The 13063-nt window shown below is 45.9% G+C and overlaps 1 protein-coding gene and 1 pseudogene across 2 annotated transcripts in view; one reads left to right on the forward strand and one right to left on the reverse strand.

The window, feature by feature from the left end:
* The first annotated feature begins 835 nt into the window (after positions 1–835).
* On the forward strand, positions 836–2528 carry LOC138817109 (mth938 domain-containing protein pseudogene; annotated as a pseudogene).
* A 3605-nt stretch (positions 2529–6133) lies between these two features.
* Entpd6 (ectonucleoside triphosphate diphosphohydrolase 6) overlaps positions 6134–13063 on the reverse strand; it is a 30783-nt gene continuing 23853 nt past the window's right edge. For both annotated transcript variants that reach the window (XM_070006632.1, XM_070006631.1), the window contains exons 12-15: positions 11446–11583; positions 9453–9509; positions 8957–9069; positions 6134–8719 (exon numbers count right to left, since the gene is read on the reverse strand). In XM_070006632.1, coding sequence (XP_069862733.1) covers positions 8621–8719; positions 8957–9069; positions 9453–9509; positions 11446–11583 — 407 coding nt within the window. In that variant the 3' untranslated portion in view covers positions 6134–8620. The remainder of the gene's footprint in view (positions 8720–8956; positions 9070–9452; positions 9510–11445; positions 11584–13063) is intronic.

Here is a 13063-nt window from a genome sequence, read left to right on the forward strand (position 1 = left end):
CAGCCCCAAAATTGCATTTTTCTATTTCAAAGTATGAACTCATTTAAAAAAAATCCTTTAAAGATTTGGGATATAATTCAGTGGTGGAGTGCTTGCTTAGTACGTGTGAAGCTCTGGGTCCCATGCCAGCACCACAAATACAACCATAAATCCTGGAAAAAGAAAACAAAGCCCTTTAAATCTCCTAATCCACAGAAAGCTAAAATCCCTGGTTTATATTCTCACCTCTTCTTGTGCTTTAAAACAAGTCCATGCAGGCCTTTAGCTCAGGCATTTTGACTTGCAAAATCATTTGCTCCTTGGATGTTCTTCCTGAGGGCGAGAAGAACCACACAGCTGTATTTGTGGAGTGCTTTCAGTCCTGTAGAATTTTTATTAGTTTTCCTACCACCTTGGCCTCTGTGCCATAGAAACTCTTTGCTCTGGGGCTGGGGGTATAGGTTGGTAAAGTGCTTGCCTAGCATGCACTGCTGGGCCACTCTACTGACCTTTAAAGAGGTTTCTGGAGACAGGACACCTCAGAGGGGAAGGTCTGCTTCTCAACTATGTAAATCTTGTGGCTAACACTAGGATTTACAAGGCTATACTTAAGAAGCTCTTAAATGGAAACATTTATCAACTCAATCAATAATATGAGAAAAACATCAGGCTGTTGAAATGCTAAAGAAGCAATTAGCTTGGAAATGGCTACTATTTCTCTTGATGGTGTAACTATTGTTCTGAGCTTTGTGGAACACCTTATTCCTACAATTGATTCTTCAGGGACAAGGCTGTGAGGAGGCCTAAGGCCTGATGTGATTATCAAAACTCCTGGGGGAGGGGGGGGAATGCCACGATGAAGGAGGCAAAGTGGCACAATGGTCAGGGCCAGAAACCCCCATCTGGGTCTGAGTGGCTGCTCTTCATTTCCTCCCTCACTAACCTAGACAGTCCTTTTGAGCTCATTTAGGTGCAGTTAGCTGACTGCAGGATAGAAAACGGTACCTGTCTGATTATGGCTGAAGGAGAACACAAAGTATAGTCACCACCATGCCTGGATCACAGTAAGCACTCAGCAAATATAAACTGATGAAATTTGTTATTCAAATTCAATGATACTTTAATGTTATTCAAATTGGAGGGTAATAGACACAGGTATATAAGAAGATCACCTAACACTGAGAAACCTCTGGAAGAATCTTCAAGAGGAATCTAAAAGCTTTGAGAGAACAGTGTGAACCAGAACAGTGATCTTTCCCACCAGGGGACAGATGAAGAAGCCTTCTCAGAAAGCTGAGAGATACTTGAAGGACAGCAGACAGGACATTAATACAATGTCTTTGTTTGTAATGATGATGCTTATTCATACTGCTAGTATCTCTAACACAGTGGAAGCCTCTGCTTGGGGGATTCCAATGCTGGTAAACTGTTGTACCTAAATTGTACTGTGTGATATGTAACAATTAAAAAACAGGACTTGTCCATTGGTATAAAGACGAAATTAGAATATTTGGTCAGAGAAAGCTTGAGGGGCCCTGGATAAACATATTTGGTCAGTCTAAGAGAGATAATATCTAGTTTGGTATAGTTAAACTTATGACCTCTCCTGAGGATAAAGGAAATAATTGTTCCAAAATACAAAAAGGCCACCCACAAGACAGTGTTCTTACAGAAATGAAATGTCACTTTATATTTAGCCCAAGTCAAAATGTACCAGTTCTTCAAATTTATGGCTTCAATTGACCTAATGCCATGAATAAAACTTCCTTTTGTATCAAGGAAGGCCCTTCTGTACAAAATACCCTATAATAGAATTTGGTCAGACTTGCTGCCAGCTTAGAAGGTACAGAAGTATAACTCAGGATAAAACTAGTCAGCAGGAAGATGAGATCTCAGAGAATGAATTAATGTTGGGCCTGAAATTTATGGTCTATCATGAGTGCTTATGCTTCAACAGTGTAGATGACCTTAGTAACTGTTGCGCTGCAATGAGACTCAATTTGTCTAAAGGAAAAAGACATTGGCATTGGCTGGTTTTTCTTTTGTGGAGGAAAGGTGTATCATGCTCTAAAGAAAAATTAGGCACATCCTGAAGCTGGATGGCGAAGGAGAGAGGAAAACTTCAGAGGGGCCAGGAAGAGCATTTCTGAGAACAGAAGCTCCGCATTTCAGTTCAGTTCCTTATGTCCTCCCCTGAAAAGCTTCCCTCTCATGGGGACAAATGAAAGTACAAGGCTCTACCAAAACCTATAAGGATTGCAAAGTATGGCCAAGTGGTGGCCGAGATTGGGATGGGACAGAAACAGGAATTGAGCACTCTCCTGGTGTGCAGCCTGCAGATGTAAAGGAAGTGGCTGAGAAGAGTGTACAGACCCTAGTGATTGGCTGAGGGATGAGTGAGGCCTTAAAGGTGCCCCACCTACTATGGAGTACCTCCAGAAACAAGCATTGATGTACGGGTCCTCCGGACAGAGCAGGCGGTGAAAGAGTATAATGCCTTGGCTGCCAAAGGGGTCAGGGTGGGAGGCATCTTCCATTCCACTTACTGATGAAGTCTTAAGAAGAGAATAAACCATGAAGCAATGAAAGAAAAAAGAAAAGGGAAAGTTAGGCAGGACTCATATTGGAAGAATGGTGTCTCTTTTTCTTAGTAAATTGACCCATCAAAATAAGGGATGAAATATGATCTCTCCCCAAAATTGTGATGACAACCTAGTGCTGTTAAATGCTGCTGATGTGGCTGTGGCTGCAGCCTTTATTCTGTCCGTAGACTTGTAGCAGGTGTCCAGAAAGAACTTAGCAAGCTGGCTTGTATTTTCAACAGAGACAAATGTCACAGCTGTCATTTTGGAAGAAATAAATCAGGGTATGAAGGAGTTGATAACAGGAATTATATAAAATTGAGCAGCTACAGATTATTTGCTGTTAAAAAAATCACTTGGGGTATAAACAATTTGAACGACTTTGAACGACTGTGTTGCTTTAAGATAACAGGGGCTGAGAATGTGGCTTAGTGGTAGAGTGCTTGCCTAGCATGCATTAAATTTCTCAGTACCACATAAACAGAAAAAAAAAAAAAAAAAGCTGGAAGCGGTGCTGTGGCTCAAGTGGTAGAGTGCTAGCCTTAAGCAAAAGAAGCTCAGGGACAGTGGCCAGGACCTGAGTTCAAGCCCCAGGAATGGCAAAAAAGAAAAAAAAAGATGAAAAACCAACTACAGCAGCTCAAAAAGGACTGAGCAAGTTAAAAATCAGTAAAAATCAGAACAGTTTTCCTGGCTTTTTCCCCTTCTGGACCCAATAGCGTCTATCTTAGGGATTGTTCTGCTAGCTCCCTGCCTATTTCAATGTTTATCTTCTAGAATCCAGTGTGTGATGACTCAAGCAAACATAAAAATCATGCTTTCTCAAATAATAAAACAGGGAGAAGTATGGGAATCTCTGGAAACCAAACTGTGAGGTCTGACAGGGAAAGAGAATTGGAACACTATCCTCTAACAAGACTCTCACAATGCTGGGGTGCCCTGGAAAGATCAAACAGTCTTGGCTGTACAAAGTTTCACATTTCTACCTCAAGTGTGATCATCAGGCCCCAAGCTGTCTGGGAGACAAAGACTTATGCAAAATGTAAGTTGTTCACTGCTTACCTCTACCTCCTAAGGAAGTCATTTATCACTTGTATACAAAATTATGTCACATGTTGGTGTTCAGTCACTTCAAAGATATTGGTACCTTCCTTTCTGCACGTACTCCCCTGTACTAAACTCAATAAATACACTTGTTAATGGGATCTTGGGCATCTGTAGCCAGCAGAACCCTTCAGATCCCCTGTACTGCTCCCAGTTGTGGTGGAGTGGGACAGTTAGCTGACTGTAGGATAGAAAACAGTGCCTGTCTTGATTCATGGCTGAAGGAGAACACGAGGCACACAGTGAGCACTCAGTAAATATAAGCTGCTGATACTTTAATGTTTTTCACATTTTCAGATACTTTAATGTTATTCAAATTGGAAGGTGTTGGACACAAGGGGCTTGCACTTGTAATCATAGTTACTCAGGAAGTTAAGATCTGAGAATACAGTCTAAAGCTAGCTCAGGCAGGAAAATCCATGAGACTTACCTCAAATTAACCAGCAGAAATCTAGAAGTGAAGCTGTGGCTCAAGTGGTAGAGTGCTAAAAAAAAAAAATTACGGCATAGTTCCCAATTCCTGAGTTCAAGCCCCAGTACTGGTACACACACACACACACACACACACACACACACACACTCACACACACACACACACACACACACACACACACACACACACACACACACACACACACACGAGTGTATGGATAAGTATGCTTATCTACACGAAGGCTTAAATGTCCATGTATTAAAAACGTAATTATCAGTGCACCATTGTTGGGAGATGGGCTATTATGAGGTAATTAGGTCTCCTCCTGAATGAACTGTCATTACTACGGCAGTGTTTTTGTTTTGTTTTGGAGTGAGCTGCTACAAATGTGAGCTGGGCCTCCTGTTGCTTTTTTTTTTTTTTTTTTTGTCGGTCGTGGGCTTGAACTCTAGGCCTGGGTGCTGTCCCTCAGCTCTTCAGCTCAAGGCAATCGCTCTACCACTTGGGCTACAGCGCCACTTCCGGTTTTCTGGTGGTTTATTGGCGATAGGAGTCTCACGGTCTCTCCTGCCCAGGCTGGCTTTGAACCGAGATCCTCAGATCTCAGCCTCCTCAGTAGCTAGGATTACAGGCATGAGCCACCAGCGCCCGGCTCCTGTTGCTTTTTTGCATCCCCCTTCTGCCTTCACCATGAGATGCTGCTGCACAAAAACCCTCACCAGATGTTGTGCCATGTTCCTGGACTTCCCAGCCTCCAGAACTGTGAGCCAAATTGATTTCTATTTAACATAAATACCCAGCTTCAGATATTCTTAACAGCAGAAAGCAGACTGTACCTGTCCATGAGCTTCAAGGTGATCTAAGGTGAATCTAAGAATCTTACCATTTTCCAGTAAAGAAACTGGAAACACCTATTATCCTCTGCAGATTCTCTTCTCCAGCATCTCTGAATACTGACAGAAGGGCCTCCTCTCAATGAAGAAGAATCCACTTTGTTCTAGGTCATGTTTCACTATTAGTTTGAAACCTGAAAAGAGCATCCCTGTAAGTTCCATCAATATGTCAGAGCACTTTGCCTCTGGAGAGGCAAAGCCCTGGGTGTAGCAGGTAGTCAAAAAACTTACCATAGTCAGAGCTTCTCTTTCCAGACAATTAGCTCTGATCATTTCAAACATTCTTTATATGGCCTCCAAATAAGTCATATGAACACAAATTCTATCAGAAAATTGCACAGCCTATGCAATTAATTGGTTCTCTCAAAGTTCCTGCCTTGCAAGACTGTTACTAACACAGCAATAAGCTGACATTTTTCTAAAAGTTCCTTTCTGGAATTACCTCATTCTAGTAATCCCTGACTTCATCCTCCAAATGGAATTCCAGTGTATAAACATCCCTCTAGAAATAAGTCTAAAAACTCAAATCTATCCTGAAAGAGCAATATCTTTTCCCGAGAGTGTTCAAACACACAAACTTGGAGTTCTTGAAAAAAATCCATTTGGGGCTGGGTGTAGCAGTACATGCCAGTTCATGCCAGCACTCTAGAGACCAAGTCAGGAGGACTGGGGGTTTGAAGCCAGACTAGGTGACATACACAGTGAGTTTTAGGCTAGTCTAGACTACATGGCAAGAACATGTCTCAAAAACAAAACAAAACAAAAAATCCTCAACCATTTGGTTAAGTTGTTTTGCAGTACTAGAAATCGGAACACAGGACCTTGTTATGCTAGGTAAGCATTCAATTACTAAGCTATACTAATCCACCTCTGGTTAACTTTGAAATCTCAGAGAGGAAGCCTTTGTAATTACAAGAGAAAACCTAGAAATTACAAATTCAAATAGATTTCAAAATAGTAATATTATACATGGAATAAAACATCATAAAGTTAAAAATAGAGAAAAAATATTTCCTATCACATGGGCTAATTTCCTTAATAAAGGTCTCCTAATATCAACAAGAAAATGATCACAATCTTACAAAAAGACAGGGAAAAGACATGAGCAATGCTTCACAGGAAAGGCACATAAATATCTCTTTAGACATAAAAGAGGATGCATGTGGCTACTGCACCATACTTACAGACAGGAATTAGATCCATGCATATTAAAACTACTGGTCACCAATTTTTTATATGCCTGACTGACAAAGATCAAATGTAGGGTTACAGCTATGAGGGTGTAGGAAAGACCGCACCAACATGTGCTAGTGGACTGCAGGAGTCTGATGATCTTCGGAAGACCCACATACAAAGACATGGGGCTGCAAATAACTAGATGCTGAGGTCCTATCATCTATACATAGAAACACCACTAGAATCTGCAGCTCAGGCCTGTGGCCAGTATGTTTTGCACATGGACAGAGGAGCAGAGGAGTGTATCAGAAAGGTCCCTCTAAGCACATATCCTCTAGGAGGGCCCAGACCCTGTGTCAGCAGCTATTTTTAAAGAACAAGAGCTTACTTTGTTATCATAAAAGACACTCAGAATGACTTGCATATTTTGTTGGGCTCAGAAATATTCCATGACTTATTTGGTGCTTTTTTGGGAATCTTCCAATTGTTTATGCTTTTTCAGAAGTGAGATCACTAAATGGATTGAATCAATTTTCACTTTGCTTATGGAGTTCTTTAAATATTTAGGCCCCCAGAGATTATGGAAGCAAAGGGGCAGGCATGGGCTTTGCCAAAACAGGTCTGGTGCAGTATACAGTGATTTTTTTTTCTTCTGTTGTTGTTGTTATTGTTGCTTTTTGTTTTGTTTTTGACGCCCTCAGCCCTCACTTCCTGGACATTGTCCCAACTGTTACTTTTCATTTGGTGGAACATCTTTTCTCATTTTTCCTTCCCAGCTTGTATCATGTGTTGGTCTCTAAATCTTTTCCCCAAGGTTCAACTTTGGAGAAGTCACTGGCTCATTTTATTCATGTCCTGAACATTATTTATTTATTCCTCCCTGCTCAAGTTGGGATCACACTGACTGCCTTGCACATGGCAGCAGACTTCCTTTTCAGAGATGTCCAGGGGTCAGATCTCATCATCTCATTAGTCAGGTCCTCAGATAGGTGTGGGGGCTGTGAGCACTTGGAGTAGGGGTTCACCCGACAGTTCTCACTCTGGAATGCCGCCATCTTAGGACTAAACTATAGTAAAGCCAGATCCTTGCTAGACAGGGTGATGTGGGGACTTACCACTCACCAGAGAGGGTGATATATTCAGAACCTTCCCTGGCCAGACTGTGGGTCACTGTCTCAGGAGGTATGAAGCTCTTCTCTCAACAAACCACTGCAGGAGGAGGCTCTAGTTAGAACCCAAGACAGCCTATGCCACTGCTGAGAGCTATTGCCACCGACTGCCATCTTTTTGGCAGGTTTTTAAATGCTAATAAACAGGGATCTTGGCTGGGGGATGAACACCAGCCACTTATCCAGAGGAAGTAGAGGAGTGAAACCCTTGTAAACCTTTATTATTTGGAATGGAACACAACAGGTTCAGCTTATTCCATGTATTGTACATTCACTGAAGGACAATGAGGGACTCAGGCACCAGGTCCTAAACCAAGCTTCATACTCAGCTCCAACCCAGAGAGTGGGTGCTAGGGGGCATCCCAGAACCTGCCCCTGGGTCAGATGAGGAGAACGGGCTATGGCCCGAAGAGAGCACAAGAGCCACAAAAAAAGTGTGGTTCTGGGGCTATATCTTTGACCGGCCCTGCTAGTCTGCAAATGGCTCACAGCAGCAATACATTCACTGGGACACAGAGTTGTGTCCAGAAAAGGGGCTCAGACATAGTTTTATACAGAAGTGCTTGACACTCCCAGGGCAGGCAGCATGGCCATCAGTGTTTTTACAGTGATTACACTCAGCCCTGCTCACACCTGGGGACTCTGCAATCAGAAATACCTTCCTAGAGCTCTCTGGAAGAGGGAGTCTTCTTTGTTCTCTTCCTACTAGTATTACCCACTAGTGGGGAGCAGACCTCCCTGTGAGTTCACTGTTCACAATGAGGATGAGACGAATATGCTCAAGTCTTTTGTCCTGGAGATTGCACTTTTTCTTCTTGGCTCCCCCAGAGCAGCCAGGCCAGCACAGGGGAGGTGGAGGTCTGGCCCTGGAGAGGGAACAGCAGGGGCTGGGAGACAAGATCTACATCACAGGGATGCATGGAAAAGCAGCCACAACCCTGCAGACAGAGGGGATGGGGACAGGGGCTGAAGGCCCACCTCAGGGTGTGCCCTTGGCCCTGTCTAGCTTATTGCCTTCTTGGAGGCAAGGCAGGGGAAATGCCTGGGGCCTCCCAGCCCCTGCCCCTGGGCCAGATGAGGCACAACAGGGCTAGTACATGGGCCAGGCAGCAAGGGATCACACCAGGTCTCAGGCAAGTCTGTACGAGGTGCCACTGCAGGCTGAGGAAGGAGAGTCTTAGCCAGTATGGTAGCTCCTCAAGGATGGAATCACTTCCAGGATGGAGGGGTCCATGGAGATGCAAGCTCAGAAAAGCTGGCTGGGTGGGAATTGGGGCACAGCTGCTATGAAGATAGACTCTTCTGTCTGTTTAGGGAGTCGATGTAATGAAAAATGGCCCCTAGAGCCCAGCTGGTCTCCACGTTGTCAATTTTCCGAGTGAGCTTGAAAAGACAAAGGAAGAGGCACAGAAGATCATCACACACCCACCTGAGATGTAAAAGGCCAGGTGGCTTCTTCGGTGGATAAAGGCAGTCTTATCAGAAAGCTAGAAGGTGCTCCGGACTTTTTTTGGAAGCCAGGGATGGGTTAGGGAGTGAAACTCCCAAGTGGGGTCTGTAGTTCCCTATACCCAACCCCACAGACCTGAGAAGCGGGGCACCCAAGAGGTAAGTCCTTACCTTCAGCACTTTGTCCCTGGGGAAACCTAACTCCTGGAGCAGTGAGCTTATATAGGTGAGGTCCATGCATGCAAAGGGGCTGCTTTGCGGCTGGGTCTCCAGGGTCCGACAAACTGAGGGAGAGATGGCTAGTTCTAGATTAAGTCCCTCCTTGCAGGGAGGGTGGGCTGCAGGCCCTGGCTCTGCCTACTTCCATCACCCACCCATGCTCCTCACTTCTGATTTATTGTCAAGACCCAACTTTGGGAGGTGACAGGCCTAGAGTACCCAGGGGCAGGCTGCAAGCCCGTTCCCACCTCCACTAGGTCAGAATCCCAGTGCTCTTTGGACTCTGTACACTCACACGTCTATCTAGTTAACAGAATTAGGAACCAAATGCAGGAGTTCAGGGCCAGTGCCTGTCACAGGAACTGTGGGATGTCTGTCCCCTACATGGGATGGTTTCTTCCCCTCTGCCCTCTCAGCTTGTCACCTCAGCAATCAAGGCACCACTCACCATATTTGGCTGCTATGTCAAAGTCTCCAACTACAAGGCTGCCTCCCTTCTCTGCATCTGTGGGAGGAAATAAGACATGGTCTGCAGGTGCATTCCCAAGTACATGATGCTGCTGAGACCTGAGGATGGCACCGGGGGCCCAGACCAGGAGCTCCACAGCATGGGGATATAGTCATGGGCTTTTCTTGTAGGACCCTCTCCCCTGGCTCCCAGCCATACACACACACAGACACACACACACACACACACACACACACACACACAGACACACACACACACAGACACACACACACACACACACACACACACTGATTGTAGATTTTTTTTTACAGTGCTGGGATTAAAGCCAAGCCTCATGCATGCTGGGCAAGAACTCTATCAGAGTCATATTCAAGCCCTTGATTGTGGTATCAAGTGTTTCCATGGGACACACAGGACAGGAAGCCTTAGAGGATCATCTCACCCCAACCTTACAATGTCCCACTAAAGGAGTCTCACCAGGACCTCTAGATCCCAAAACTCAGCAAACACTTGAAGCTAGGAAAAGTTGAAGAGCAGAGAGAAAATAAATGTCTCTGGGAAGTCCTGTACCCTCTAGGGAAAAAAATAAAAAAGTCCTATAAAAGAAAAAATGAGTAGTGATCTACTGGTTTTAGAAGTGTTAGAGCCTTCTGGGGGCTCTACAGAGGGAGCAGTCCCTGACTTTGGGTATTTGCTATGTTAGCAAATGTCACCATTAAAGATTCTCTTGAGTTCTGAAAACAGATTGTTCTTTCAGAGCCAAGAATTAACTACAGTGAGCAGTCTCAACTGCTCTTCTGAATAGCCTCGCACCTCCAGAGTTAACCCCAGGTAAGGGCTGGGATGTTGGCTCAGTGGTAGAGTGTTTGCCTTGCATGCATGAGGCCCTGGGTTTGATTCCTCAGCACCACATAAGCAGAAAAGAGCTGGAGGTAGTGCTGTGGCTCAAGTGGTAGGGTGCTAGCCTTGAGCTGAAGAGCTGAGGGACAGCGCCCAGGCCCAGAGTTCAGGCTCCACAACCGACAAAAAAACCCCAAAAAACAGGTAAGACCGCAGCCTCCTGATGAGAACAGTGGTGGTGAGTGATGTGACTGCAAGGCTATCCTACACGGGAACTGCCATGTAAGCTAATTACCCCCAAGCTGCTCTGTTGGCAAAGCCTTAAGGACAACCATGGCACAGACGATCAAAGTGAGGGGTCCCGCAGAGCCAGCCCAAAGGTGAATCCCCGGCAGACTTCTAGATCATGCTGGTGGCATGGCAATGTCCACAGTCCTAGTATGGTCAGGAAAGCACTGATAGGTGTTCCTCACTATAGCTCAGGGGCCTACGCCAAGCTGTCTCAGAAGAGGCCACCTTCTATGTTGACCATTCACACCTGCCTGGCTGTTTTCCACACTCATCCCTTCCCAGGGACAGCACAGCTAGTACAGACACTGAGTACCTTTGAAGTCACAGGGAGCTGGAACAGTGACATCATCTGCTTTTTCTGAGAGGCTTTTATTTAGAGCACTAACTAGCATTGCTCTTCTCACCCCAACCATTTTCTGACTTCCTCTATTTCATTTAGAAAATGTGGGTCTCCAGCCACTGATACAACTTTGTAACTTTCATGAGTGTCCACACCATCTGGCCATAGCCAGGCTCAGCAAACTCCAACACCTTGCTCTGTCTTCCCTTCTCCTTGAGTGGAGAGGATGAGTCAGAGAGAAACCATGGCTGTGAACCAGAGCTGCAGGATCCAGGCCAGAACCTGTTGTGGGCCTGAGTAGTAGAACAATATAAGTTAGGTCAGGGCAACTGTTCTCTTTGCTAAATGTCTCAAAAAGATAACATCTACCAAACTGTGCTGAGCAGTTCCTGTTCAGATGATGGACTTCTTTATGGCTTCTAAGACGGTTTCTATTACCTCACGATGACAATTTGCTGCCACAGTCCCTCTGCCTAGAGCCTAGCCAGGCCTAGCCCTTACCTATGAGGCCCACGCTGGCTGCAAGGTCATAGTAGTAAGAAAAAGCATAAAAGTCCACATGCTCCACCTCTTGGGTCCTGTGTACTTTATTTCGAAGGATTTCTGACACCCTGCGGGCACACAGCTCGTGGAGGCTTGCTGCAGGAAAAGCACACAGTCAGCAATGGTCAGTGAGTAAGTCACTTGGTCCATGCCATCCCCCCCATGACCTAAGACCCTGACCTGGGTGGGAGAGTGAGGTAGGACCCAAACCCTCAGACCCACCCCAAGTCAGAGACTTGCTTGTTGCACAAGGCAATTACACCCTTCAGGAGCCAAGGCGCTCCCAGTCAAGGTCCAAAGGCCCGAGCACCATGGGGCCAGAGGAAGCCTCAAGCCCCTAGTTCTGAGGGGGAGGCCATGGCTTACTGACACCAGGAAGTCTCCCACTGGGCCCTGTGTTGCCGTCTTCACCCAGTCCTTTGCTGCTGCGTACCATACTCAACCTTCCCAGCCCACACTGAGCTTCACCTCACAGCCAGGTCAACAGTGGGCCTACACAGTGGGCCTTGTGGGCTACTCACACAAGCTCAAAGCTAGATGAAGGACAATGGCCAAACAAAACCCAAAGTCAACACTCTCTGGAGATCAACCAACTTCTGTGGATGTCCACTGCACAACCTCAACAACTCATACCTCAAACCTGGATTCAACTCACCTTCCTGTCTTCCTATTGTTCCCCACGGGCTACACAGGCATGCCTTGCCCTTCAGGCCTCATTTCCTCCCACTGCCTTTCATTAGAAAAGTCCTGCTACCTCATTCAGTGAACACAGACACTGCCCTAAGGCCTTTTATGTGCTGCTTCTTTGGCTTGGTGATCTGCTGCCTTAGATGGGGGCAACTTGTTGGCCTTTCCACATCTTGGCTCAAAGCCTGTCCATCCTGATTAACACTGCAGTCTCCTCTTGGCACTCGTCTCTGCCTATTTTATTGTTCTTCAAAGCACTAGTTCCTGTACTTCCACTGCCTGACTCTTCCCACTGGACCCAGCTGCACTGTCTGGGGTGTGCCCTATCCCTATGGCAAGGTCTGGCCCTTGGTACGTGCATAGGGGACAACTAAACCAGACTGACCTGCACAGTTACTGAAGGCAGACATACTCATGCAGGTGGGAACCAGCCTGGGAGCAGTAGTATTTCAGTATTTGTCTCAGAAGAAAACCAAGAACCCAGAGTGAACAAGACCATCAGAACACTAGGTCCCAGTCATAGGGTGGCAGGGGCTACATGGCCTGAGCAGGCAGAAGCAGTAGCCTCTATATTGCTATACACAAAAGTGGCCAGGCTTCTGGGCCAACAGCCCAGATAAAAGCATTTGTCATGGGGTCCTAAGGTCCTTTTCACTGGGGGCTTGATAGGGAATTGGGGCCATCTGGAGACAGACAAAGAAAACGTGCAGAGAGACTGTAGGAGGGAGAGAGAGAGGCAGGGAGTCTTGACTCTGACAATGACCTGTAGTGCCAAGCCCCAGCAGGGTTTATGCTGCCTGCAATTGCAGGGCCAGTGTGAGCTTGTCTGGGCAAGTGGTATTTGGAAAAGGTGCAGGGGGCAGCAGGCCCTCACAGGCCTCTGAGAGAC

Source organism: Dipodomys merriami, unplaced genomic scaffold (genome assembly GCF_024711535.1).
Source record: "Dipodomys merriami isolate MVZ:Mamm:240054 unplaced genomic scaffold, mDipMer1.0.p SCAF_7, whole genome shotgun sequence".
NCBI lineage: Eukaryota > Metazoa > Chordata > Mammalia > Rodentia > Heteromyidae > Dipodomys > Dipodomys merriami.